Raw genomic sequence first — 25,361 nt, 5'->3', positions numbered from 1 at the left:
GGCAATATAGACAAGTAATTAAAAGCACAGACTTTGAACTTAATTCAACCTGGGAACGAATGCCAACTCTACTACCTGCTGATGGTGTGACTGACCTTAATCAGGTTGCTTAACTCTCTGAGCCTCAGTCACCACATCTGCACAATGGAGATGATAACAGCCCTTACTTCAAGGGGAGGTTGTGAAAATTGAATGAGGGCCACAAGGGCCATTGCTCCGTCCCTGCCCTCAGAGAGCTCTGTGTCATTCTGGGAGAAGCAACATAGATAGATCAGGGCTGTGAATGAAAAGCCCAGTGGGTACTGGGGAGTGGGGGGAGTATGAGAGACTTCTTAGAGAAAGTAACTTCTGAGCCCCCCGAGGAATACAGCAAGCCCTAATCACATGGATACCAATTTTAATACTAGTGTTGTAAATATTTGTATTAAGGGGTAAAATATGTTTCTGGTTATTGCGACTTCTAGAAAAAATACGTCAAAAAATCACATAACAAATGCTGATTTTAAAACCACACTTTCAAAACTGCAAGTTACTGCAAAGGTCCCGGTAGGTCCTAGGAATGACTTCGTACTTGAGAAAGCTGGAAACGGAATGGAAGAATGTGAGATGGCGACTTGTCTCATACATTCCATTAAAAAAATGCACAGCAGTGGATAGGGAGTAGTAGGCTGAAGAGAAAGGGAGCATGCGTGCTGATGGGTCTTATGGAAATTGGAGTGGCCAATTCTGCTAGAGAGAAAACTTGCTTCCAGCGGGAAAATCTGAGCCTCCACCCACTTTGAGACGACATTCCTTCCCTGGACTGATAGATCCCATTCTTGCCTCGCTTGCCCCGCCCACTCTCCTGACCTCCAATTGGTCAGATCAGGTTCGCTAACTGTTCTCATTGGTCGAAGGTCCTTGGACCGTTGAATTGTGGGATTTCATCTCGTCAGAAAGCGATCCGTCGACACCACTTCGTTTCTGAGGTAGGTTCTCTTTGAGGATCCTCTTGGAGAGGTTAATGTGAGGCAGGTAGAAAAGTGCAGGTAGCTCAAGCAGTTGGGTCCTGACTGTGCCTCCAGGCATCCTCAAGATCCTTAGGACTAAGAAATGACTTAAAGCCTCTCGGTATCCTTCTCCGCCAGGGAGAGCTAAAACTAAAATTGGTCTCTTCGTGTGAGGCTAATTCCTCTTTCTGAGGCAAGCAAAACTCCCCTATTCCTGAGAACAACCCCCGAAATTAGCCAGACGCCCCTTATATTTCCTCAGCCATGGATAGCCTCTGCATAAAGGACTCCTTTAAGTATTCTGTGGGATAAAGTAGCAATCTTACTGGCCGCAGCAACCTCTAAGTGTCCCCTTTTCTGAGACTCCCGTTGCCCTCAGATTGGAGAGCACCACATTGCTGCATTAAAACTCCACATATTCTCAGCCTCAGTGATGCCTAGTCCTATGGTCTCAGAGATTCCAGCTCTCTTCACTCCCAGAATTTTTCAAACAACCTAGTAATAGCCTCTAAATCTACTCATAGTAGCGATCCTCATTCCTTTTCACGGTGCGGGCAGGGCTGCAGCAGGGGCGGGGGTGGGAATAAACATCTAGCTTTGCCTAAACACCCAAACCTTATTATCTCTAGGAATTACCTCCACTCTCCTTTGCCTCAAAATACCCACTCAATAAAACTATATCTTAAATTCACTGTTTTGACAATTATGGTCTTTATAGCTTTCCTTCAGGATAAGCCAAACTCCAGGCTAACTAACAATAGTAACGAACCACGCCCCCCAAAGATTCACAGCTGCTTTGATCATGCCCACAGAAAACCTGTCCTCCTAATCAGTACTTCTCCCAGAGACCTCTGCCCCTTGTTCTCATCTGACTTCTCCCATGTCCTTCCTCAGAGACAGATAAGCCAAGGATGGAGAAAAGCAGAATCTTCCTTTCAGGTGACAGTCTGCATGAGGCCTTCCCTCAGTGCTATCTCTCCACCCTCCCCATAGGATCCTAGGCCTCAGGACTGGAGAGACTCAGGCTGTGTCCCATCCAGATCAGACCAATTTCAGCATCATGAACAGAGGCAGCTCCTTTGCAAAGAGTCCCGGGGAGGATTCCCAGAAATCAGTGGAGAAATGCGAGGTGAGGTCATCTGGAGGGGGAGAGGAGTGGCCCTGGAGACAATGTCAGGTGACCTAGATTTCTGCGAAGGTGAGGTCAGAGTCGGTGGGGACAGGTAGCATGGTGTTGGGGGAGATGCAGAGCCTCGGGGGCCTCCCACCTACACTGAGAACTTACCTGGCATGCCTCGTCTGTGACCTTGCACTGCATTTGCATCCTCTCAGTCCATTCTGGAAGGTGAGAGGAGAGCCCGCCACCAGCAGTAAGCAGCACTGCATGCCATGGGAGAGGCAAAGGAATGTTACCCTTGTTCTGTAAGTTAGCCATGACATCAACCTAGTGGAATTATTACGTCCAGTTTACAGATCCAATACAGAAGTCCTGCAGTGGAGGAAGAGGCTACTAGGCTCAATGTCAGAGATTTTTTACCTTAGTTGCAGTCGGGATTGATTTTTCCTTGTTTTCTAGACCTTCAAGGATATTTGCAAATACTTCTCTAAGGAAGAGTGGGCAAAGCTGGGAAACTCACAGAAGAGGACCTATGCATGCCTGAAGAGAAACTACGACACCATGACTGGTCTAGGTAATGGAGTTCTGGGTCCAGAGAGGCCCAGGGACACATGACTATCCCTCTTTTGTTCTACACGTCATGTCTTCTGCTTAGGCTACAGCACGTGTTCCCCTCTTTCCTTTTGTGTAGGGAGAAATCTCAGGGCGGCTTGTGTACCATCTGTTCTTTTGTATCCTGCACAGGGCTTAGGGCCGGAAGTGGCCATGGAGATGCTCAGACTTGGATCCTGCTTGTTTCTCTCCCACTGGTCTTTGTTCCGATACCTTCTCACCCTGCAGATGAGCTTTATTGTCCCTGCTACCTCCCAGCATCCCACCCACCTCTCATGTCTCCTAAGGAATAAATATTTTGCTTCATCTAGGTCTCGACGCTACCCTCCCAGCTTTCATGAATCCTAAGAAATCGACCACAAAATCTTCTGAGAATGATTTCGATGAAGATCAGAACCTCAAGAATCAGGGTGAGTAACAGAAAGGGCCTGGAAAGAGGCTCTTGAAGTCTGGCTGCTTTGGGGTGCAGCTCTCGGAAAGGTTCTCAGGAGTTTCTTCCTGCAAAAGCATCACAGCTGTGTGAAGAGAATTGGATGCAGAAGATTAAGTATAGTCAGAGGCCATTCATATATAACCCTAAAACATGCAAAATGACGATATGTTTTATGGATAATAAGTAAATGGCAAATGTATGAAAACCAGAGTGAGAATCAAACTCATCAAACTGAGGAGTGGAGAAGGAGGGAGGGCAGGGATCACTAAGAGCTGCACAATTTGCATCAGCTGTGACATGTTTACAATGTTTCGTTGTATTTTGAATACAGAGCTCAGAGCGATCTGAGGCTGTTGTGGGATAATGTTGGAATTGACTGGATGCGGTGGTAGATGCAAACGTGTTTCCAATATTATTCTCTGTAATTTTCAGTACGTTTTAAAAATTTTTTATAGAAAAGAATTATTACTTTTGTTAAACACTGTTAATGAATCACAGGACAATTGAGATAAATGTACTTAAAGTGTATATCCACTAAAAATTTCCAGAGTCAATCTTATGATAATAGATAACTATAAGATAAATATCTTAAGAGACAAAGGGATTAAGGCATTATGTAATGACATTCAGGTACTTCCCTGTTACCCAAACCGAATAGTCTTCTCACTCTTAATTGTTCCTGAGTCTTCTCACTCTTAATTGTTCCTGATTCCAAGTCTTGACCTTAGGAGAGGGTTTTCGAGAGCATTCCCCCCACCACACACACATACACTGAGATTTCCCATTTGTCAGCCAGCTTAGGCAACATGGAGTGAGAAATGGAACAGATTCTAGAAAACTTTGTGCATGTGGACAATCTGTTCACTCACTATAAAAGGGACGGGATGTGTTCACTTGCTCTTCTGCTCTGACAGCACAGTTGTAAGAAGATAGGATCAAAATGCTCCTGTTGTCTCCAGTAGACCTCTAACTCCACAGCTCAAGGGGCCAGATTCCACAAGCTCACAAAAATATTGTTAGGAGGCTGAAAATCCAGTGCTTGACTATCTACAAAGCTTTTGACATTAGTGGAGTAGTTTTAGACTGGAAACCTTCCAGAACCGCTGACTAAATAATCCCTGGTGCATTACACACTTAACAGCTTCATTGGAGGCATAACTGACACACTATAAAATTCACCCTTTTAAGTCTACAGTGATTTTTAGTTGCCACACACCTTTATGTGGATACAATTCAAATTCCTAAGCAATCCATTTAATTCTTTGAGAAAAACATTAAGAAGTGTATCGTGGAATAGGATGAGGCAGTGATGGGATTTAGTTCGCATTTTATAAACCATCAGAAGGAAAGTGATGAATTTATGTTATAAATAAATGCCATAAATAAATCATTATTAAACAATTCCAAAGCCAGCCTCAAAATAACCCATTGACACTGAGTGGATTCATACTGTCTGCTGCAGAATTCCCTGATATTCTAGGATTCTCTCTGAAGTTTGGGAATATTTAGCAACAAAGGACAGTTCTGATTTATCACCCTCTTTTAGATGAATGTCCTCAGGAGGCCTCCAACGTGCAACAGAGAAACCACCCAAAGGTGAGTATCTCTCAAATCTGGAGGACCACAGAGTCTTTCTTCATCCACAGATGGGAATATGGTAAGAGAAGGAAAACATAGAAACTGTCCTCATCCTCACTGCCTCCCTTTCCTGGTCTCATATGACACAGACTGATTTAGCATCAATGCTTAATAATTAAACTTTGTGATAGCTGATACTTCTGTCTTTGTAGTGACATTGCTAGATATCTTTCAAGCAATTCACATGGGTTTATGTAATCTTTAAGAAAACTTCTATTGCTTTGTTACTATTATTAAACCCAAAGAATAACGAAGATATTAAGTTGTTATTATTATTATTATTGTTATTATTATTATTATTATTATAAAGATGAGGATACTGTGGTACAGAGATGTAAAATAATTTGCCTGACACCACAGTGTCAGAAACAGTAGTCTCATCCAAAGGCCCAAACCCTATCCGAGCTCATGAACATTTCATATGTTTATGAGTTCGGGTTGTCTCCCTAGGGTTTACTCCATAGGTGCTGCTAATGCTTCCATTTAGACACACACTCTCACAGCAGGAAGTACCAGTCTCCTCTGCTCTGTTGCAGGGCCACTCTCACATGGCCTGAGAATTCCTTAGACTAGGTCCCTCACAACCGTGAGCTCCTTGAGGCCTTATCTGCACTTCAGGCATCTCTGAAGTGTCAGGTCAGCCCAGGGACCTTCGGAGGTCTCTGAATGTCCATTGAATAAGTAAGTGATGCCACAACTGCAGATTAAACTAGTTGTGAGGGCAAAGGGATCTGGGCGTTTCATTGCCAGTGTAAAGACAGAGGAGGAGAAAATTCAAAGAAGGGTCATAAGAGAAAGAATTCCTTTTTGTTATTACCACTTTGAAAGAGTGTTTACAAGCTCAGAGTATACTTTCACTTAGCTTGTTTTCCGTTTATTGTTCACTGTTTCCTAAATGAGGGAGCGGAATAAAGTTACCTTATGATTGTTGGTCACAACATACTCTGACACAAGCAGAATTGATGCGGAAACCACCTCCCTAATTCCACATTAAAAGATCTTTCCAGGGTAGGATAGTATGTCACAAAGGGCACTCCTTTCTTTACTGTCTCCATTGATTTCTGTGAACCATCCTTTCCCCTTGCTTCCCCATATTCATGTTCTCCACACCATTTCCCAGCAGAAATCATTCCCCTCTATACACTTATATAGGTTCTCTCCCAGGAGCTGTTTATTCGCTTATTTGTGATCACTTATATTTCATAGAAGCCCCTCGTTGCTTTTACAGACCTCACAGATTCTTAGAATGCTATTCTTCCCCAGATCTTCCATATAAAACACAACCGTTTACATGGAGACTTCTGCTGTTTGCGAGAGTGTCAGTCTGGAAAGAGCGTGAAGACTAAGTGTTCTGGTCCTGCAAACACCCTTCACTTAGGCCATTCCTTTTCCTTCTAATCTCTCAGGATCCTCATAATTCAGGTGCTGGTCATGTAATGATCTCCTAGGGCTGGGAAAAATGCTAATTAAAGTACGGCATATGAAGACACTTTGTAAGCCCTAAAGCACTAGAGCAATGGCATTGACACTGTTTATATGTGACTTTTACATGAAAAGGAGATGCCCATGGAGCCAGTAGAAGAAAATGATTTGAAGCCACTACCAGTAACACCTGGTTCAGAGCCAGCTCAGAATCAGCTGTGTCCCCTGGGAGAAGAGAGTGCCTCTGTGCAGCAGAACGAGAAGATGCCAGGTAATTGGAAACCATCTGGAAACAACTCCTATGGCTTCCCTGGTGTGGGGGATGGGTCCTGGACAAGCCTGGTCCTGCTGGTCAGAGGAGGTCACCCAGCTCCAGCCGAGTCATTAGAACATGACTTCCAGAGTCAAAGATTGAGTTGTCATCAAGATAAAAGCCGTGTGGCTCTGGGCAGGTCCTTCAGATTCTCTTAGCTCCAGATTCCTAGTCCATAATGTGGAAATAAAGAATCATAATTAATAGATTATAAGCATTACATATATAATTACATAATTAATAGATACATTATAGGCATTAGATCATGTCCTGATGACATGAAAGGTGCTCAAGACATTCCATCTCTGATAACCTGGGAATGTATCATACTCAGAGTTGTTTCCCCAACCCTCAGCTCACTGCTCAATACACAATATGCCCTTTAAAATATATCCTGAGATAAAGAAGGTCTGAATGTATGTGCTGGTAAGAGTTTGAGAATCTAACCCTGACAGTGGAAGGAACCAAAAGCTAAATCTCTACCTGGCATTTGGTACGGACCTGTGCAGGTCTAACATCTCAGCCTCTCTGAGCCAGAGGATGTGGAAAACAGACCATGTGGAAGGCCCATGGGCACTAGGGAGGGAAGAGTCATCCTCTTATCTGACAAAACAGGGGCCAACACTCCTTAACCCACCCAGCCTCCATTTATGAATGCTTCTCCACCACAGAATCCAGTACAGGGGAGACTAAAGTCTGGGACCTTGGGCTGCAGGAAAAAGAGTCCCTTCTCATATATGAAGATATCAGTGACACTGAGGAAGACAGCCAACTCTGTAAGTCACACTTGAGCCCTGTCCCCTGCAAAAACCCCGCACTGTTCTGTCATAGTACTGGTATCGAACTTGTCACTCTTTCCCCAAATCATTACTTTTCCAAAACCACTGGGTGCAGCATTGAGGTTACATGATTGGGCTTTCCACACTCTTTTTACTCCAAGCTCTGTATATCCAGGGTTTCTCAGCAGCCAGATGTCCTGGGCTCCCAAACCCCTGGTCAGCTCCCGATATATAGACCACACTTTCCGCTAGCCTAAAAACTCATAGAACTGGTGAGGGAGTCTCTGTGGCATGAACATAAGGTTAACCATGAGGGGCAGTACAAGGTGCATCTAGACCCTGAGGTAGGGTGGAATCTGAGCCCTCAGAGCCCTGCAGGTAAGCCTGAGGGTTTGGATATTGATGGATCAGGCAATGCGAACTCGCTGTCAATTATTTTCCTTCTCTTTCTTTGCCTCCACCTCAGAAATGTGACAAGTGCCCATGATAAGGAGCAAAACCTGATGGCATTCATGGACATGGGACAGGCCATGAACTATTGGCCATCAAGTGGATAGCAAGTGAAAGAAATTCACAACAGTGAAAAGTTAAGCATGATGGTTCTTACTATGTGTCAAGTATTCCTCTAGATGTTATAGTTTCATTAATGAGTAACACATACCGAAGATATATTTCTGTCTTGTGTCCACACACTTATCTCAGGAAACAAGTGCTGTCAGATAACTCTGCACAAAAGAGCACAACCCTCCCCTCCCCAGATGTGACCTCTGATGGCAGTTCTGGGGGTTTGATTCAGACAATTTTCTCTGAATTTACACAAAGGGCACTACTATGAGCGTCTCCCACCTGCTTTCCCCCACTAACAGCTTGTCCTGGAGATATCCACCTTCATTCTCTTTCCTACTCAGCAGGTGCTCCATGCTGCATCAGTCACTGACAGTTAATAAACACTTTCAAGTATTTTCAAGTTGTTTGCTCCTCTCATTCTTATGTACACAACTCTGTGCACATGTGTGAGTGTTACATTAGCACATAATCCTAGAAGTGGAATTGCTGCGTCATAGGGCTCATTCATTGAACAAATGCCTAATGGGTGTGCACTGTGTAATGTGTGCTGCTTCTGGGGCTGAAAAGTCATCAGGGAATAAGACAGACAAATGCCCTGCACATGTGGACTTGACATTCTTGTGGGGGATGTTTCCAGTTTTATTTGATGGGACTCTATACTACAATCCATGGGCAGGATTCTGCAGGCAGTTGGATGCCTTGACTTTGCTCTCTGTTAGATTGTCAGGGTCAAGGGCTTGGACGATCGATTCGAGAGCCTGTTGGAGGAGACAAAGATGCTTTAGGTTCTGTCCTAAATCTCAGGGAACCCCTACAGCAGGGAGCATGCAGATAGAGAGAGGCAAGGTCCTGGTGGTAGTGAGGGCAGGGGAGGACGCAGATGTACAAGGTGGGTGGAAGAAGGGCCGACATAGAGGCAAGGGAGACCCAGGGCCTAGTGTGCCCTGTCACAGCCACTGAAGGATGAGAGCACAAGGAAGGAGGGAGTCAGGGGTCTGCATATCCAGGGGCATAGGTCCCTCAGTACTAGTAGTACACCCTACAGGGTGCTGCAGGGAGTGGTAAATTGCTGCCTGGTCCTTGGAAACGCTAATCTACCTATGTCTCGGGGGAATCAAATTCTATTTTACCCCAATATAGTTATGCATTCCTCAAATTTAATATTCTGCTAATAGACATTGCATACATTGCTCTTCATGCAAATACTAGAGAGACTACCCAAATGGGATCCTGAAAGATTTGATTATTCTTTCTCCCTGGGAAACTGGGACCTAATGACTGACTGGATCCCCAGCACAGGAGACAGGTGCAGGGAAGGGTCGCTTGCAAATGCTCTAGGTCAGACAGGAAATGTTCTCCTTAGGTTCCATGGGCAGATGGAGCTTCCTTCCTCCTCCTCCTTCATGTGACAGATCCAAATTTTGACATGCAGGGAGACAGTGGTTTTGCTCAACACCAGAAATCAGCCTGTACTTGGCACCAAGTACACCCCCAGCCTTCTCCGTGCTCAAATCCTGGGGCCTGATGCAGATGCATGTGCTCTGCTGATGAGGGTCCAAAATAACTGTTTTAATGTCGTCTCTCTGTTTTGTTTCTCTCGAAATACTTTTTAAACTGGTTCTAAAGCTATTCCCAGGACCTAATGACTGGGAAGATGTAGAAACATGTGAAAGAGAACAGTACATGCATCACAAGGAAAGACATCTAAGCTTTATTCACCAAGACCCACAGTAGAGAACACATTTTGCAAATGACTCTAAAATAAATGTTTCACAAAACAATACTGAGACTATACATCTGGCACACTCAGATGTTTTACATTCTGTTTTGTGATGTGCCATGTTATTCCATTCTAATTCATTAAAAACATGAAATTCTGTTCATGGTCCATGTAGTATTCTTGATACCTGTTCGCGAGTCACAACTTGCAGCTTGGAAAGCCCTTCTTCATGGTCACAGTGTGTATCTACCAGGTGATTCCACGTTCTGAGTCCTACAGAAAAGGTTCAAAGAAGACTCATGATGTTTCTCTGGGCCAAGGTCCCCTATGAGATAGTGATAGACTGGTTGTCTGTGGACAGAGTGTGGTCTAGGTAGAACAGCCCAGTGTACCTGCATCATAGAGCCCTTTTGGTCTCTGAATGGAGTTATGGCTCTGGGTACCCAGTGTGGGTGCCCATGGTGGCACCCCGTTGTTCCAGTTGTCTATGTCTGGAGCAGGCTCTGAGTGGGGGACCATATATGCATCTGCTCTGACGATCTGTTGGTCCTACCAAAATGGGCTCCAGTAGGGCGGCCTGCAAGCAGTGCAGCAGCCTCGCAGGTCAGCCAGAGTACTTGGCTACAACTCACCCCCCACGCTACCCAAGTGAGGGGGTAATTCTACCCGTGGTGCTCACTACCAATTCGGATCCTGGGCAGTTCTCTCAGATCCCACAGAGCTCTTGGGGTTCCTGAAACATCTCTCTGCAGTCTCTCACTTGATTCGCACAAGCTGTTCAATTGGCATTCAGTTGTCACTCATGAGGAATTATTCTAAATGGCCATGTATATTTGGTTTCTTGCTGGAGGGAGTTCAGCATTCACTTATGCCTAAATCTTGGACACTCAGCACCCCACAGTGTTTTTTCTTGAATTGTGAATCATGTGAAACATTGCCAGATTAAACTGAAATAGACAGAAGCAAGACAGAATGGAGAAGTGCTGTCAGACTCCCAAAGTGCTAAGGCATGAAAAAGGGTGATAAAATTAGTCAACTGCAAACATGCGCCAACCTTCAAGACAAAGAATGACTCTGAGAACACAGATTTAGCCCCATAGGGCAGAGCCTCCAGCCACAGAGGATTATTCCCAGTCCTTGAAACCTAATGGAATTTGCCCTGCTCCATTTCAACAAAGCTTGGGACTACTGACTCCTATCTTTTTCTTTTTGCAATAGGAATGTCTATACATATTATCCTGTGCCTGCCCCACCACTGTATTTCGAGAACAAATTACTTGTTTTCTGGTGTCCAAGCCTAAAGTGGAATTTTGGTCAGGATGGATCAAACCCTGCATTCCACTCAGACCTGTTTTAGATGATGTGATTTGGTACTTTTGAGCTGATGATTTTTGGTTGAGATTTTACACTTGAGTTGATACTACAATGGATTAAGAAATTTGGAAATTTGGGGATGAAGTGCTTGTATTTTGCACGTGGGCTGAACATGAATCTTTGGGGATCAGAGGACAGATTGTGCTAGAATGAATAATGGCTTCCCTAAAGATAGCTACATCCTCATTTGGAGCACCTGTGATTGTCACTTTACAACAACAACAAAAAGACTTTGCAGATGTGATTAAATTAAAGTTCTTGAGACAAGGAGATTACCCTGGATTATCTGGTTGGGCCCTAAATGTATCACACCTGTACTTAACAGAGGGAGGCAGAGGGAGGTCTGACAGAGACAGAAGACAAGCAGGCAGTGGGACTGTGGAGGCAGATATTTGAATGTTGCAACCACAAGCCAAGTAAAGCTGGCCACCACCAGAACTTGGAACATACAAGAAGCAGATTCTCTTCTACAACCTCTGGAAGGAGGGCAGCCCTGTTGACACCTATATTTCAGCCCATCAAAACTAATTCTGGCCACCATAGTTGTGAGAGAATAAATTTCTTTTGTTTTATGCCAGAAACATTTTGGTACTTTGTTAGGGCAGCCAAGGAAATGATGGGTGATAGTCGGAGACCATGTACATTATGATAATAGTCCCCTGTAGTTACAAGATTCATTCATGTACTCATCCATTCATTAATCCAACTGACATACTTGAAGCAATAGAGAAGAGTAATTAAAAGCACAGATTTTGGACTCAATTCAACTCAGGGGTGAATTCCAGCTCTGTGGATTTGTGACCCGGATCAGGTTGCTTACCTCTCTGAGCCTTAGTCTCCACACGTGCACAATGGTGTTGATAACAGTACGTATCTCAAGGGGAGTTTGAGAATTTAAATAGGAGAATGCACAAAAAGTGTTTTGTGCTGGGCATAAGAGTTAATGCACTCTCCCTACACTCAGGGAACTCTCTGTCATTTGGAAGAAACAATGTTACAGAGACCAGGGCTGTGCCTGACCCAAGAAAGATACTTCCAGTGAGGGCAGGACAAACTTCCTAGAGAACATGAATTCTCAGCATCTGCGGGACACTGCAAGCCATATGTACATGAATATTCTTTTCAAAACTAGTATAAATATTAGTATTCAGGGGTAAAACGTGTTTTTGGTGATTGGGTCTTTTAGAAAAAGCACACATCAAAAAATTTCATATCAAACACGGTTTTTTAAAACATGGTATAGACTTCTAGTCAAGGTGGCAAAGTAGGTAACCGCTGTGCTCGCCTCCTCCCACAACCCCATCAAAACTACAACTAAATTATAGAATAACCATTGTTGAGAACCACGTGAAGACTAGTTGAACAGAATTCTTATAACTAAGGATATAAAGAAAAAGCTACCTTGAAACTTGTAGGAGGGGCAGAGAAATGGAACAGGGAGGTCCCATACCCATGGTGTGGCGATTAAGAATCAGGGATGTCTTGGCTGCGGAATAGCCCCCCTGAGGTACAAGGGATCCCATTCCCACACTGGGCTTCCCAGCCCGGAGCACCAGTGGTGGCAAGAGGAGTCCCTATAACATTAGTGGGTGAAAATCAGTGGGGATTGCATCCAAGCAAGTCAAAGGGTTGCCGGTAGCCTAGATGCTCCTCTTCTAAAGCCCTCACATGGACTCGCTCCCTCACAAACTCACTCATTCTGGTCTCCAGCAGAGGGGCAGTAGCTGAAAAAGTGACAGTCACACCAGGAAGAACTGAATGACTAGCTTCAGAAGGAGGGCTAGAGGGGCAGGGGTCAGGGCAGCTCTTCCCGGGATAGAAGCACTGGCAGGAGCCATTGTTTCTTTATGGAAATCTCGTCCCACCCAGATGGCAGGTGCAGGCAGGCACCAAATCTGAGCTCTCCCTAGCCTAACACTGTTCACCACGCCCCTGGTGATTCCCTGAGACCCCACCTGACTTGCCCAACCAGCTCGAACCTCTTCTATGGCCTTTTCCACACAAGTGGCCTGTCTCGCCTCACTTTGCAGACTTTCCCAAAACCTCTCAAATGTCCATAAATCCCAAACAAGCAGCAGCTGGCCTCACCGTGCCCTGAACCTCCTGCCAAGTGGTTCCAAGCCCTGCACAAGCGGTGACCAATCACAACTGGCATTGTAACGCCCATCAGTTGGTCACAAATCACATACATAACAGCCAGTCTTGGTTTGGAACGTAGCTTCAACTAAGCGGCCACAGACCCATTCCCAAGTGGTGGCTCATATCATAGTACCCACCAAAAGGTCCCGAGCCCAGCAACATAGCAGCCAACCTCGTTTATAGGCAGACAATCCCAAGCACCTCCCAGAACAGCACAAGGGGCAATCAACCACACATCACTTTGTAGCTCCTATGAGGAGGCTCCAAGCCAGGCACAAGCAGCAGCTGACATTGATCTGCATCAGAGGCCCTCCCTGGAAGCTCCAGAGCCAACAAACCCAGGAACCAACTTCAGACCACATCAGAGCACCACTCATCCAACTCCCTATATGACACACTTGACGGGCAGACTCAGCTGGCACCAGAACCCCAAAAGTGACTCCTGCTTCATGGAGTCAGTCCCCGAACAACAGTTTGTCTGCTGTAGTCATGAATAGCCCTCATAGCCGGTCAGCCGGAAGATCAGTCCCACCAACAAGGATACAGGGAACACATCTCAACATAATAAAAGCCATATATGACAAACCGATAGCTAACATCATACTCGACGGTGAAAAGCTGAAAGCTCTTTAAGATCAGAAACAAGACAAGGATGTTCACTTTCACCACTTCTATGCAATGTAGTATTGGAAGCCCTAACCACAGCAAACAAAGAAAAGAAATCAAAGATATCCAAATTGGAAAGGAAGAAGTAAAACTGTCATTATTTGCAGATGATATGATACTATAGAGAGAGAACCCTAAAGATTCCACCACAACCCATTAGAACTAATAAATGAATTCGGTAGACTAGCAGGATTCAAAATTAATATTCAGAAATCAGTTGCATTTTTATATACCAGTAACAAACTACCAGAAAGAGAAATTAAGAGAATCCCATTTACATTTGCATCGAAAAGAATAAAAAACCTGGGAATAAAATTAACTAAAGAGGTAAAAGACCTGTACACAAAAAACTATAACATTGAAGAACCTGAAGAAGATACAAATAAATGGGAAGATATAGTAGTGCTCACAGATAGGAAGAATTCACATTGTTGAAATGTCCAAACTACCCAAAGCAATCTACAGATTCAATGTAATCCCTATCAAAATACCGATGGCATTTTTCACAGAATGAAAACGAATAATCCCAAAGTTTATGCTGAACCACAAAGGCCCATTAAACAATCTTGAGGAAGAAGGAGAAAGTTGGAGGTATCATGCTACCTGATATCAGTATATACTACAAGTCTATAGTAATGAAAGCAGCATGTTGCTAACATGAAAACAGACACATAGTTCAGTGGAACAGAATAGAGAGCCCAGAAATAAATCAGTCTACGACAAAGAAGGCAAGAATATTCAATAGGTAAAGAGAGTCTCTTCAATAATTATTGTTGGAAAAATGGGACCGATACATGAAAACAAATGAAACTGGACCACCTTCTTACACTACATACAAGAATAAACTCATAATGGTTTAAAACTTAAATGTAAGACCTGAAACCATAACACTCCTAGAGGAAAACAGAGACAGTAAATTCTCTGACATTGTTCTTAGTAATATTTTTCCTGATATATCTTCTCAGGCAAGGGAGACAAAATAAAAATAAACAAATGGGACTACATCAAACTAAAGAGTTTTTGCACGGCCAAGGGAACCAGCAGCAAAACGAAAAGACAACTTACTGAGTGGGAGAAGACATTTGTCTACGATATATCTGATAAGGGGTTAATATCCAAAACATATAAGAACTCATAAAACGACACCAAAAAACACAAACAATTTAATTTAAAAATGGGCAGGAGACCTGAATAAGCATTTTCCTAAAGGGGACATACAGATGGCCAATAGACATATGAAAGGATGTTCAATGTCACTAATAATCAGAGAAATGCAAACAAAACCACAATATGATATCATCTCACACCTGTCAGAATGACTATCAGCAATAAATCAAAAAACAACAAGTGTTGGCAAGGATGTGGAGAAAATGAACCCTCGTGCACTATTGGTAGGACTGAAAATTGCTGCAGATACTGTGGAAAACAGTTTGGAGGTTTCTTGAAAAATTAGAAATAGAACTACCTTATGACCCAGCAATAGCCCTTCTGAGTATTTACCTGAAATAAAAACAAAACACTAATTCAAAAAGATGTACGCACCCCTGTGTTCACTTCAGCGCTATTTAAAAAGCCAAGATATGGAATCAACCTAAGTGCCCATCAATAGATGATTGGATAAACAAGAAGTGGTAGATATATACAATGGACTATTACTCAGTTATAAAAAATATATAAATCTTGCCATTTGCAGCGACACGGATGGACCCAGAGGGTATTATGCTAAGTGAAATAAGTCAGAGAAAGAAAAATACCATATGTTTTTGCTTATATGTGGGATCTAAAGAACAAAATAAATAAACAAACAGAATAAAAATAGACTCATAGATCCAAAGAACATATTGGTGATTGTCAGATAGGAGGGGCGTTGAGTGGGTGAGTGGAAATGGTGAAGGAAATAATAAGTTGAAATGGATAGTTACAAAATAGTCACGGGGATGTGAAGTACAGCATGGGGAATATAGTCAGAAATATTTTAATAACTATCCATAGTGCCAGGTGGGTACTAGACTAATAGAGGATATCGTTTCATAAATTATGTAAATGTCTAACCACTATGCTGTACACCTGAAACTAATATAAAATAATAATGAATGTCAACTCTAATTGAAAAAAAATTTTTTTAGAAGTCTAAAGGAAAATTGTGGTATTTCAGGAACACTGTCCTTTTATCTGAGATGGCATCGTCCAAAGCCTGGATGCTCAGTTACTGAGGCTGTGTGAAAATCCCTAGAAAACACACATGCAATATTGAAAAGCCGATTAATGACTTTACAGATAATAGCAATTACAATCACTGTTAAGTGAATAACTGATAAGTTTTGTAAGCATGTACCAACCAATTATTGCCCTTGCATAATGTTATGCATATTGGCATCTGGCAGGCTTTTGGCACTTTGAAGATTTAGGCACAGTGTTGTACTAAATATGTACTGATTTTTAAAAAGCATTCTTTCCTTGAATAATAAATCACTGCTAACTTTCCAATTAGGTAGTGTGTGGAAGACAGAATGGATCCCTAAAATGGATGACAGAAAACTGTGCTCTGGGCAATTTTTTAGAAAGGTATTTGAAGAAACAAGGTCAAAATAAACAACCATATCTGCTCAACATTTCCCACTGTACACCAACAGAAGTAAGCCATTTCAAACATTTTCAATGTCATATAACCTTAGTTTTAAAGGATATTAAAATAAAAATTTCTTACCACTTGTAGAATCACAATCATGCTCGTAATGATGTGATCGCCACAGCCCATTTACTTGCAGTATGCTTTCTGGGATAAAGATCGATTTATCCCAGACATCATAAATACGACCTAAGAATAAGGAATGGCAAAGAAATTAAAAAAAAAAAACCAGTTTAAAAATTTTAACTTATAAGAGAGGTCCCAGGAGGTCCTAGGAGAGACCTCATAACCGCGTAAGTAGGCGACGGATCGGAAGGATACGACATGACGGTGCCCCACATATAGTCCACTTATTAAAACTAGACAACAAGTGCACAGCAGACGGAAAGGAAAAAGTAAGCCGAGTGAAAGGGAACATGGAGCATGCCTGCTGATGAAACCACGGAAATGGGAGTGGTCAATTCTGGCGGAGGGAAACCTTGCTTCATGCGGGAAAATCATTGTCTCCACCCACTTTAATAAGACATTCCTGGCTCTGGAGCCTGGATGATAGACTCTACCCCTGCCTCAAGCCCCCCCTCTACTAGCCTGACTTCCGTTGGCCAGGTCAAGCTCACTAACTCTTCCGACCGGTCAAAGGTCCTCGGGTAACTGAACCGCGCGGGTTTTCTTCTCCGCATGGATCGACCGAAGTTCACAACCGCTTCATTTCTGAGGTACGTTCTCTCTAAGGGTTACCCTGGACAGGTTAAGGGACAGGGGTGGGGGCAGGTGGAAAAGCTGGGGGCCTCTGCAGATTGCTCAAGCGGTTGGGTCTTCGCTGTGCCTCCTGATAATCCTCAAGAACCGTAGGCTTGAGGGACGATCGAAAGCCGTCCGCGGTTGATCTCTTTCAGGCAGAGTTAAAACTAAAACTATCGTCAGTCTGTAAGACTGCCTAGCTGCTCTTCCTCAGGGAGGCGAAACCCCCTCAGCCTGAGAAATCCCCAGTTCTACCAGACGCCCCTAGATTTCCTCAACCAGAAATAATAGCCTGTGCCTAATGGACTCCTTCATTGCCTCCTCTGGGATAAAGCACCAATCTTTGTGGCCTCACAAAGCCCGAAATATCCTCTCACTGAGAGACACCCTCTGCCCTCAGATTGGGGAGCAGCAGATTGCTGCATTAAAACTCCCCACATTCTCAGCCAGAGTGGTGGCTGGACCTGTATTCTCAGAGATTCCAGCTCTCTTTACTCTAATAATTATCAAATAACCAAGAACTAGCCTCTAAATCCACTCATATTAGCGATCCTGATTTCTTTTCAACAGAGAAAAACCCCACATCCCTCTTCCTGAAAACCCGAAACATAGGATCTCTGGGCCTTTCCTCCCACCTCCCTTCTTGAGTGAAAACACCCCCCACCCCATCGGTAGAACTACACCTGCTTGTGACTGCATCCCCAGCAAGGGTTTTTATATGTTTCCTTCAGGATAAGCCAAACCCCAGGCTTAACTACTAACAACGGCAGCCAACCCCCCTCAAACACTCAAGGCTTCTATGACCATGCCCACAGAAAAGCTGTCTTCCTAATCAGTCCTTCTCCCAGAGACCTCTGGGCCCTGTTCTCCTCTGACCGCCCCCCTATTCCCCTCCTCCACTCCCTCCCCACCCCGTTCTTCCTCAGGGAGGGACAAGCCAAGGACGGAGAAAAGCAGAACCTTCCTTTCAGGTGACAGTCTGAGTGAGACCTTCCCTCAGTGCTTTCTCTCCACCCTATCCGCAGGATCCTAGGCCTTAGGACTGGAAAGACTCAGGCTGTGTCCCATCCAGTTCAGACCAATCCCACCGCCATGAACAGAGGCAGCTCCTTCGCAAAAAGCTCCAGGAAGGATTCCCAGAAATCGGAGGAGAAATGCAAGGTGAGGTCATCTGGAGGGGGAGAGTTGTGGCCCAGGGGACAGTGGAGGGTGATTATACTTTTGAAGAGGTAAAGTCAGAGGCAGTGGAACAAGAAGCAAGGTGTCAGGGAGATGCAGAGCCTCAGGAGCTTCCCATCTTCACTCAGAACTTACCTCTCATCCCTGGAGAAAACAATGTCTGTGACCTTGTACCTTATCTGATGACTCTCAGTTTATTCAGGAAGGAAAGAAGAGAGCCTGTAACCAGGAGTAAGCACCAGTGTGTGCCAGGGAATGGGCTAAGAAATGTTACCCTTGTTTGTTGCGGGATTCTCGAAAGGAGAGATGGGACACCGAGGCTATAAAGAGGAGGCAGCGTTTATTGATGCCAGCACCGGCTCTGCGGATTCTTATCCAAAGGCTGAGCCCCAATTGTAACATAACGAGCAGTTTTATACAGTCTTGTCATTCCCACACAGCTACAGATATAACGAAGAACACTGATTAGCAAACTGTGGGAAAACTGATGTTAGCTGGAGAGTCCTTGAGGTTGGGGGGCAGTCAGGAACAAACTTGTTCGAGCAGGAAGTGGCCAGGCAGGATCAAGCTGCCACATTCCCCGCTTTGATGCTCGGACCCAGGACTGGGTCAGAGAGCATCATCTCCTTCTAATTTTTGGTTTAGAGGTTGTTACCTCCATAGCATGAGGACTTTTGCTGCAGTATTATTGGCCCGATACCAGGAATGAGCCTTGGGCCACCTGTTTTGGTCTGTGTGATTTAAAAATAGCATTCTTTTACGTGGAGTTTCTCCAACCCACTGAGTGTATCCTGGACCCATCTGGCCAAGACATTCTTCCCCTACCACTTCTGAAGAGAGGACCTAGCTCTGGGGTCGACCCTCTTCACGGCGAGCCACCGTGCGGTTCCACTGGAGGAGGTAATAGGCATCTAGACTAGTTCTCTTCCAAGGCCAATGTTCACTCATGAGTGCTCCTCCACAAACTCAGTATTTAGTGACACCAAGTTCATGGGCTATCTTCTCAGCTAGGTCAACAAAGAGGTTCTTCCCTAGGGTTGGAAGGTTTAGGTTTTGGCTCAAGGCAGCCTTTAGCTTATCATATATTTGTGGGCTTTGGGGCCTAGGAAATAGTGTAGGCTTAAGTGTGGTTTAATTATGCAGCCATTGGACAATTTCTCCGACTGATGGGCCCTCTGCATGGTTATGGAACTTTCTCCTACTTGAAGTCCATCGCTAACACACCCAAGTTTCCCCTAATTTTTCAGGCTCTTGGTAGGATTGGCCACTCTCAGATTTAACCTTTATGTACCCCATCCAATATTGGAATCTCCAATGAGTGCGGAGTGTGGCGTTTATGGCACACCTTTCGGGCAGGCCAGTTACGGAAGTGAAGCCAGTGGCATTGTTGGACCCTATCCTTTTCCTTTGCATGCAATGAGTACAAGGGGAAGAAGAAGTGGGGAGACTGGCGCCATACATATAGCGGAGAATGAGGAGAAGGAAAAGAGTCTTTAGGGGTCCCATCCTGACGAGACATCGTCCTCAGGCTTCTGCCGTGCGTAGGTTGGTCAGCTTCCAGTGTGACCAAAGCAAGGCTGATGTTACCCTTGGTGTGTCGTCACAGCAGGTATTTTCTTCCAGAGGGTTGCCTTGATGGGCTCAGAAGAGGCTGGAACACATTCCCACTCTGCAGCTGTGGGTTTAAGTCTGCTGTGATGGATCCAGGGAGTTGTTTCAGCAACTTTAACTGCAGCGGGGGTAGACAAAATGACAGAAAAGGGGCCTCTCCAGAGGGATTTTAGGGGCTGAATGTTCCATTCCTTTACCCAGACAGAGTCTCCTGGCTTAAAGGAATGAACTTCAGTGGTTAAACTGACAGGGAGCCTTTCCCTAACCCATTGGTTGAGAGTCTGGAAGGTGGTCCCTAGGGCCTGAAGCTGTTTCAGAGTCAATTCGCCTGTTTCCTTGAGGTCTCTTTGTAGTCCTTTGACGAGTGCTGGTGGCAGTCCATACAGGATCTCGAAAGGGGAGAACCCAGTCTTTTTGGTTGAGGCCGACCTGATTAATAGTGCCACAGGAGGACTTCGTCCCAGTGTAGATGTGTTTCCTGACATAGTTTTCCCAACGGAGTCTTAAGGGTCCTGTTCATGTGTTCCACCTGTCCCAAACTCTGTGGTTGATAGGCGGTATGCAACTTCCATTTAATATTTAAATTCTTGGCTAATAGCTGCACTATTTCTGCTACAAAAGCTGGCCCATTATCTGAGCCAATGGTAATTGGTAGGCCAAATCGTGGAACAATTTCTCAGAGGAACAGTCTGGCTACTTCTCGGGCCTTCTCAGTCCGGGTGGGATAAGCCTCTACCTAACTGGAATAGGTGCATACAAAGACCAAGAGATACTTGAGGCCCCGTGATCAAGGCATTTCAGTGAAGTCTACTTCGAGTTTCCTCAAAGGGGGTGCCACTGACACTTTGGACCCCCGGTGGGGCACACAGCCCTTGCCTGAGATTGTTGCAGGCACAGACTTCACACTGTTCACACACCGCTCGGGAGATGCTAGAGAGCCGGGGGACATAGAAGTACCAGCCCAGAGTGGTTTCTAGGCCAGTGCCATCAAGGTGAGTCCTTTGTTGAAATTGCTTGACAAAGACTAGGGCTAGAGTCCCGAGGACTGCAATTCTCCCATCCTTGAACTTCCAGCATCCACCGGGGAGGAGGCTCCCCTCTTCAGTCTTAAACCAGGCTTCTTCTTGAGGCGAGTACTTGAGGTCCCATTTAGCTAAGGGACTGGGAAACAAGGAAGCAGTTAGAGCTATAGGGCTGGCCATCTCCTTGGCCGCGGCCAGTTTGGCTACATGGTCTGCCCTGTGGTTGCCCCGGGCCATTATGGCGTCCCCTTTTTGATGTCCTCTGCAGTGCACGATACTGCTACTTTCTTGGGGGCCCACACAGCACCTAAGAGTTCTAGGATTTTCTTTCCATATTTTATGTCTTTTCCCCCTGAGTTGATTAGACCCTTCTCTTTGTACAAGGCTCTGTGTACATGGAGGGTGGTGAAGGCATACTTAGAGTCAGTGTATATGTTAGCACACACTCCTGCTGCCAGGTGAACGGCACGGGTCAAGGCGATGAGCTCTGCCTTCTGTGCTGAGGTTCCCTCAGGCAGAGGTTTTGCCTCAGTGGTGGAATGTAGGGTCACCACAGCATATCCTGCAAGGCGTTCTCCTCCCCTCACAAAGCAGCTACCATCAGTGTGATATTCTACATCAGAGTCCTTGAGGGGCTGGTCTGTTAAGTCTGGTCAGCTGGAAAACACTTCATCCATGACTTCAATGCAATCGTGATCTGGCCGGCTGGGCCCCGCGGGTAGCAAGGTGGCTGGGTTCGAGGTTCGTACTACCTCTAGGCAGATGCATGGATTCTCGCACAGCATTCCTTGGTATCTGACCGTCCGGGCTTTAGTTAGCCAATATTATCCCTTGTACTCCAGTAATGTTATTACTGAATGTGGTACTCGAACTGTCAGTTCTTGCCCCATAGTCAGTTTGTCAGCCTCTGACACAAGGAGGGCCGTGGCTGCATGTGCTCACAAGCAGGGTGGCCAGCCCTGGGCAACAGAGTCAAGCTGTTTGAAGAGATAAGCCATGGGATGGTGCCAAGATCCTAGCAGTTGGGTTAAGACCCCTACTGCAACACCCATGCGCTCATGCGCTCTACAGAAAGAAAGATTTGGTTAAGTCTGGTAGTCCTAGTCCGGGGGCGTTAGTAAGTGCCTGTTCGATTTCTTCAGAGGCCTTCTGTTGTGTACATTCCCAGAGCAGGGGCTCCCATTCTCCCCCCTTTGTGGCTTCATAGAGGGGTTTGGCCAGGATGGAGAAATTAAGTATCTAGATTTTGCAGAAGCCAGCTATTCTGAGGAATTTGCAGACTTGTCGCTGGGTGGTAGGGATGGGAATCGAGCAGATCGTTTATTTCTTTGCTGGGCCGAGTTGGTGTTGTTCCTGCAACAGGTGGAAGCCAAGGTATTTGACTCTTTCTTGGCAGATTTGAGCCTTTGTTTTGGAGACCTCGTAACCTGCTTCCCAGAGGATTAAGGAGTAGAGGCATTCCTTCCAATGCATTCCTCATAGGTCTTTCCTGCTAAGAGGAGGTCATCTACATACTGGAGGAATGTACAGCTGTGTAGGTTTGCCAGGAAAGCCTTTAAATCAGAAGCTAGAGCTGTTTCCAAAGATGGTCGGGGAATTCTTGAACCCCTGAGGCAGTCGTGTCCATGTCAACTGGCCCTTGTCTCCTCTTTCAGGGCTTTCCCATTAGAAGGCAAAAATTGGTTGCTCTGAGGAGCCACGTGAATGCAGAAGAAGGCATCCTTGAGGTCCAGACAGGTGAAATAGGCTGCCTGAGCAGGGATGAGGCCTAGGAGGGTGTATGGGTTGGGGACGACAGGGTGCAGGGTGACAGTCACCTGGTTGACTGCATGTAAATCTTGGACTGGCCAGTATTCATTGGTTTGTGGCTTCTGAACCGGCAGGAAAGGCGTATTCCAGGGTGATTGGCAGGGACAAAGAATTCCATACTTCAGAAATCTCTAAATGTTTTTGGATCCCCACTTGTGCCTTATGGGGGATGATGTACTATTTTTGGCGGGCTGGCTCAGCTCCTGGTTTTAACTCACTTACCACTGGAGGAATGTGTCGGGCCAGTCCTGGAGAGTTGTCTTCAGCCCACACTCTGGGCACCTTGAAGGGGAGCTCAGGTCCCTATTGGGACTCTTCTATGAGACTATAGAGGCACCATTCTTCTCCTCGGGGAACCGTGAGCGACATGATCTTTGCTTCTGTCCTCCTCAAAGTTAGGACTGCTTGGCCACGTGTGTCAAAGGTAATCTGAGCCTTTCGTTTTCCTAAAAGATCTCGTCCCATCAGTGCTACAGGGCAGTCAGGCAGATATAGGAATTCATGGATGACTTCTTGTCCTCCTAGGTTGCACCAGCGAGGCTGCAGGAAGGGGTGACGGATTCGTCCCCTGGTTGCTCTCATAATGGTAGCTTGTCTTTGAAAAAAGGGGCCCACGGGCCGAGTTACAACTGAGTGTTCAGCACCGGTGTCAACCATAAAGTCAATAGATCGGCCCCCGACTATCATTTGGACCATAAGCTCCTGGGGGCCTAGCAGAATGGAGCCGGTCTGGCCTAGTGCTGGCAACACAGACTTCTTTTCCTTCAACTGAACTTGGGAGGGCACCAAGGCTCAGGCTAGGAGAACCCTACAGTTTTCCTCTAGGCAGACTCTCAACCAAGGGGGTCAGCCGCAAACTACTGCCCCCCAGGAATCGATATAAGGGAATTGATCTGAGTGGCCAGGTTGACCGGTAATGACTTGAGAGAACTTTGTAATGATTTCCTTATCAAGAGCTCCCTCTGCTGGCCGCCGAATGCCAGAAGAGGGCCAGTTGATCTCACAAAGGGTGCGGAGTTTCTGTGGGGTGAGTTTAACTCCATAATCTTTTGAATAACCCTTTTTAAAATTCTTAAGCATATAACCTAAAGGTGTCTGTTTACTCTGTTGTCCACCCATCCTTCCACCCGTGGTCAGTGATGCCCACGCACTCAGAGATTCCCCTCAGCCTTCTCCGGCCACTCCCCTCGCAGGGATCTTTTAGGCACCTCTTAGCAATTGGTGGGTCGGTGTAAACCCCCGACTCAGATCAGTGGAGTAGACTCCTCACAGAGATCCAGTGACACCACCCTAAGCTGTATGAGGTTCCTCACGGAACCGCGGATAGGGGCTCAACTCTCGCTTCATTGTCAGGTCACATCTCAGTCACACGCGATCACACACCACAAACACTCCACCCTCCTCCCAATATACCTGAGAGATCACGGGCTCCTCTAACAAATGTAGAGTACTTGGGTGACCTCGGGAGTTGATCAGACTCCCCTTCTTTCCTCTAACAGACAGGCTGTTCCTGGGACCCGGGTCCTTACCACTCAGTCGGGCGGTGCTCCTGGGCTGGTTCCTGTGCCTCTCCGGGTTCCATTGTGTTCTCGGAGCCGCCACTCGGGTCTGCTGGAAGAGTCATCTTTCCCTACAGACAGTAGGTCCACTGGCGCGCCAGGTGAAGTCCACTTCTCCCAGCATCCCGAGGGCCAGACCCCGAAGACAAGGGAGGCAAAAAACCGCCATCTCTGGATCCCGGACAAGTCCCCCCAAATGTTGTGGGATTCTTGAACAGAGAGACGGGACACCTAGGCTATAAGCACGAAGCAATGTTTATTGATGCTGGCACTGGCTCTGGATTCTTATCCAAAGCTGAGCCCCGATTGTAACATAACGGGCAGTTGTATAGAGTCTAATCATTCCTACACAGTTACAGATATAAGAAAGAACATTCATTAGTTGGCAAACTCTAAGAAAACTGATGTTAGCTGGAGATTCCTGGGCAAGGATGGGGGGAGGCAGTCAGGAACGAACTTGTTCGAGCAGGAAATGGTCAGGCATGGCAAGGCTGCCACATGTTCTCTTAGATAGCCAGACATCGACCAGGAGGAGATATGATCTGCAGTTTACAGATCCAACACAGAGGTACTGTGGCGGAGGAAGGTCAGATATTGTTACCTGAGTTGCTGCCTGGATTCATTTTTCTTTGTTTTCTAGGCCTTCAAGGATATTTGCAAATACTTCTCTAAGGAAGAATGGGCAAAGCTGGGAAACTCACAGAAATACACCTATGTGTACATGAAGAGAAACTACGACACCATGACTGGTCTAGGTAACAACAAGTTCTGGATCCACACAGGCCTGGGAACACATGACCATCCCTCTTTCCCTCTATAGGCCGTGGCTTCTGATTAGGCTGCAGCAAGTGTCCCCTTCTTTCCTTTTGCATGGGGATAAATCCCAGGGAATCTTCCGACATTCTACTCTTTTGTATCCTGTGCAGGCGTTAGGGGCGGGAGTGGCCACGGAGATGCTCAGACTTGGATCCTGCAAGTTTCTCTCCTTCTGGCCCTTTTTCGGATCTAACAGCCGGCTGACCAGCTTTACTGTCCCTGCTGC

At 45.6% G+C, this 25,361-nt stretch overlaps 1 protein-coding gene across 1 annotated transcript; it reads left to right on the top strand.

Annotated features, from left to right (window-relative positions):
* The first annotated feature begins 933 nt into the window (after positions 1-933).
* SSX4 (SSX family member 4) lies at positions 934-8,245 on the top strand. The gene is made up of 8 exons (XM_039843782.1): positions 934-968; positions 1,983-2,118; positions 2,566-2,680; positions 3,030-3,128; positions 4,698-4,747; positions 6,347-6,482; positions 7,196-7,300; positions 7,770-8,245. Coding segments are annotated over exons 2-8 (576 nt in total). The 5' UTR covers positions 934-968; positions 1,983-2,049; the 3' UTR covers positions 7,772-8,245.
* The last annotated feature ends 17,116 nt before the right edge of the window (positions 8,246-25,361 follow it).

Source organism: Pteropus medius, unplaced genomic scaffold (genome assembly GCF_902729225.1).
Source record: "Pteropus medius unplaced genomic scaffold, Ma_sr-lr_union100, whole genome shotgun sequence".
NCBI lineage: Eukaryota > Metazoa > Chordata > Mammalia > Chiroptera > Pteropodidae > Pteropus > Pteropus medius.
This window is presented reverse-complemented; position numbering and strand designations above follow the sequence as displayed.

Bases quoted from the DNA above. Each gene is read 5' to 3' on its own strand.
- SSX4 (XM_039843782.1), top strand. From the start codon at position 2,050: ATGAACAGAGGCAGCTCCTTTGCAAAGAGTCCCGGGGAGGATTCCCAG. The intron at 2,681-3,029 runs GTAATGGAGTTC...TGCTTCATCTAG, and splicing joins CGACACCATGACTGGTCTAG to GTCTCGACGCTACCCTCCCA. The intron at 4,748-6,346 runs GTGAGTATCTCT...TTACATGAAAAG, and splicing joins AACAGAGAAACCACCCAAAG to GAGATGCCCATGGAGCCAGT.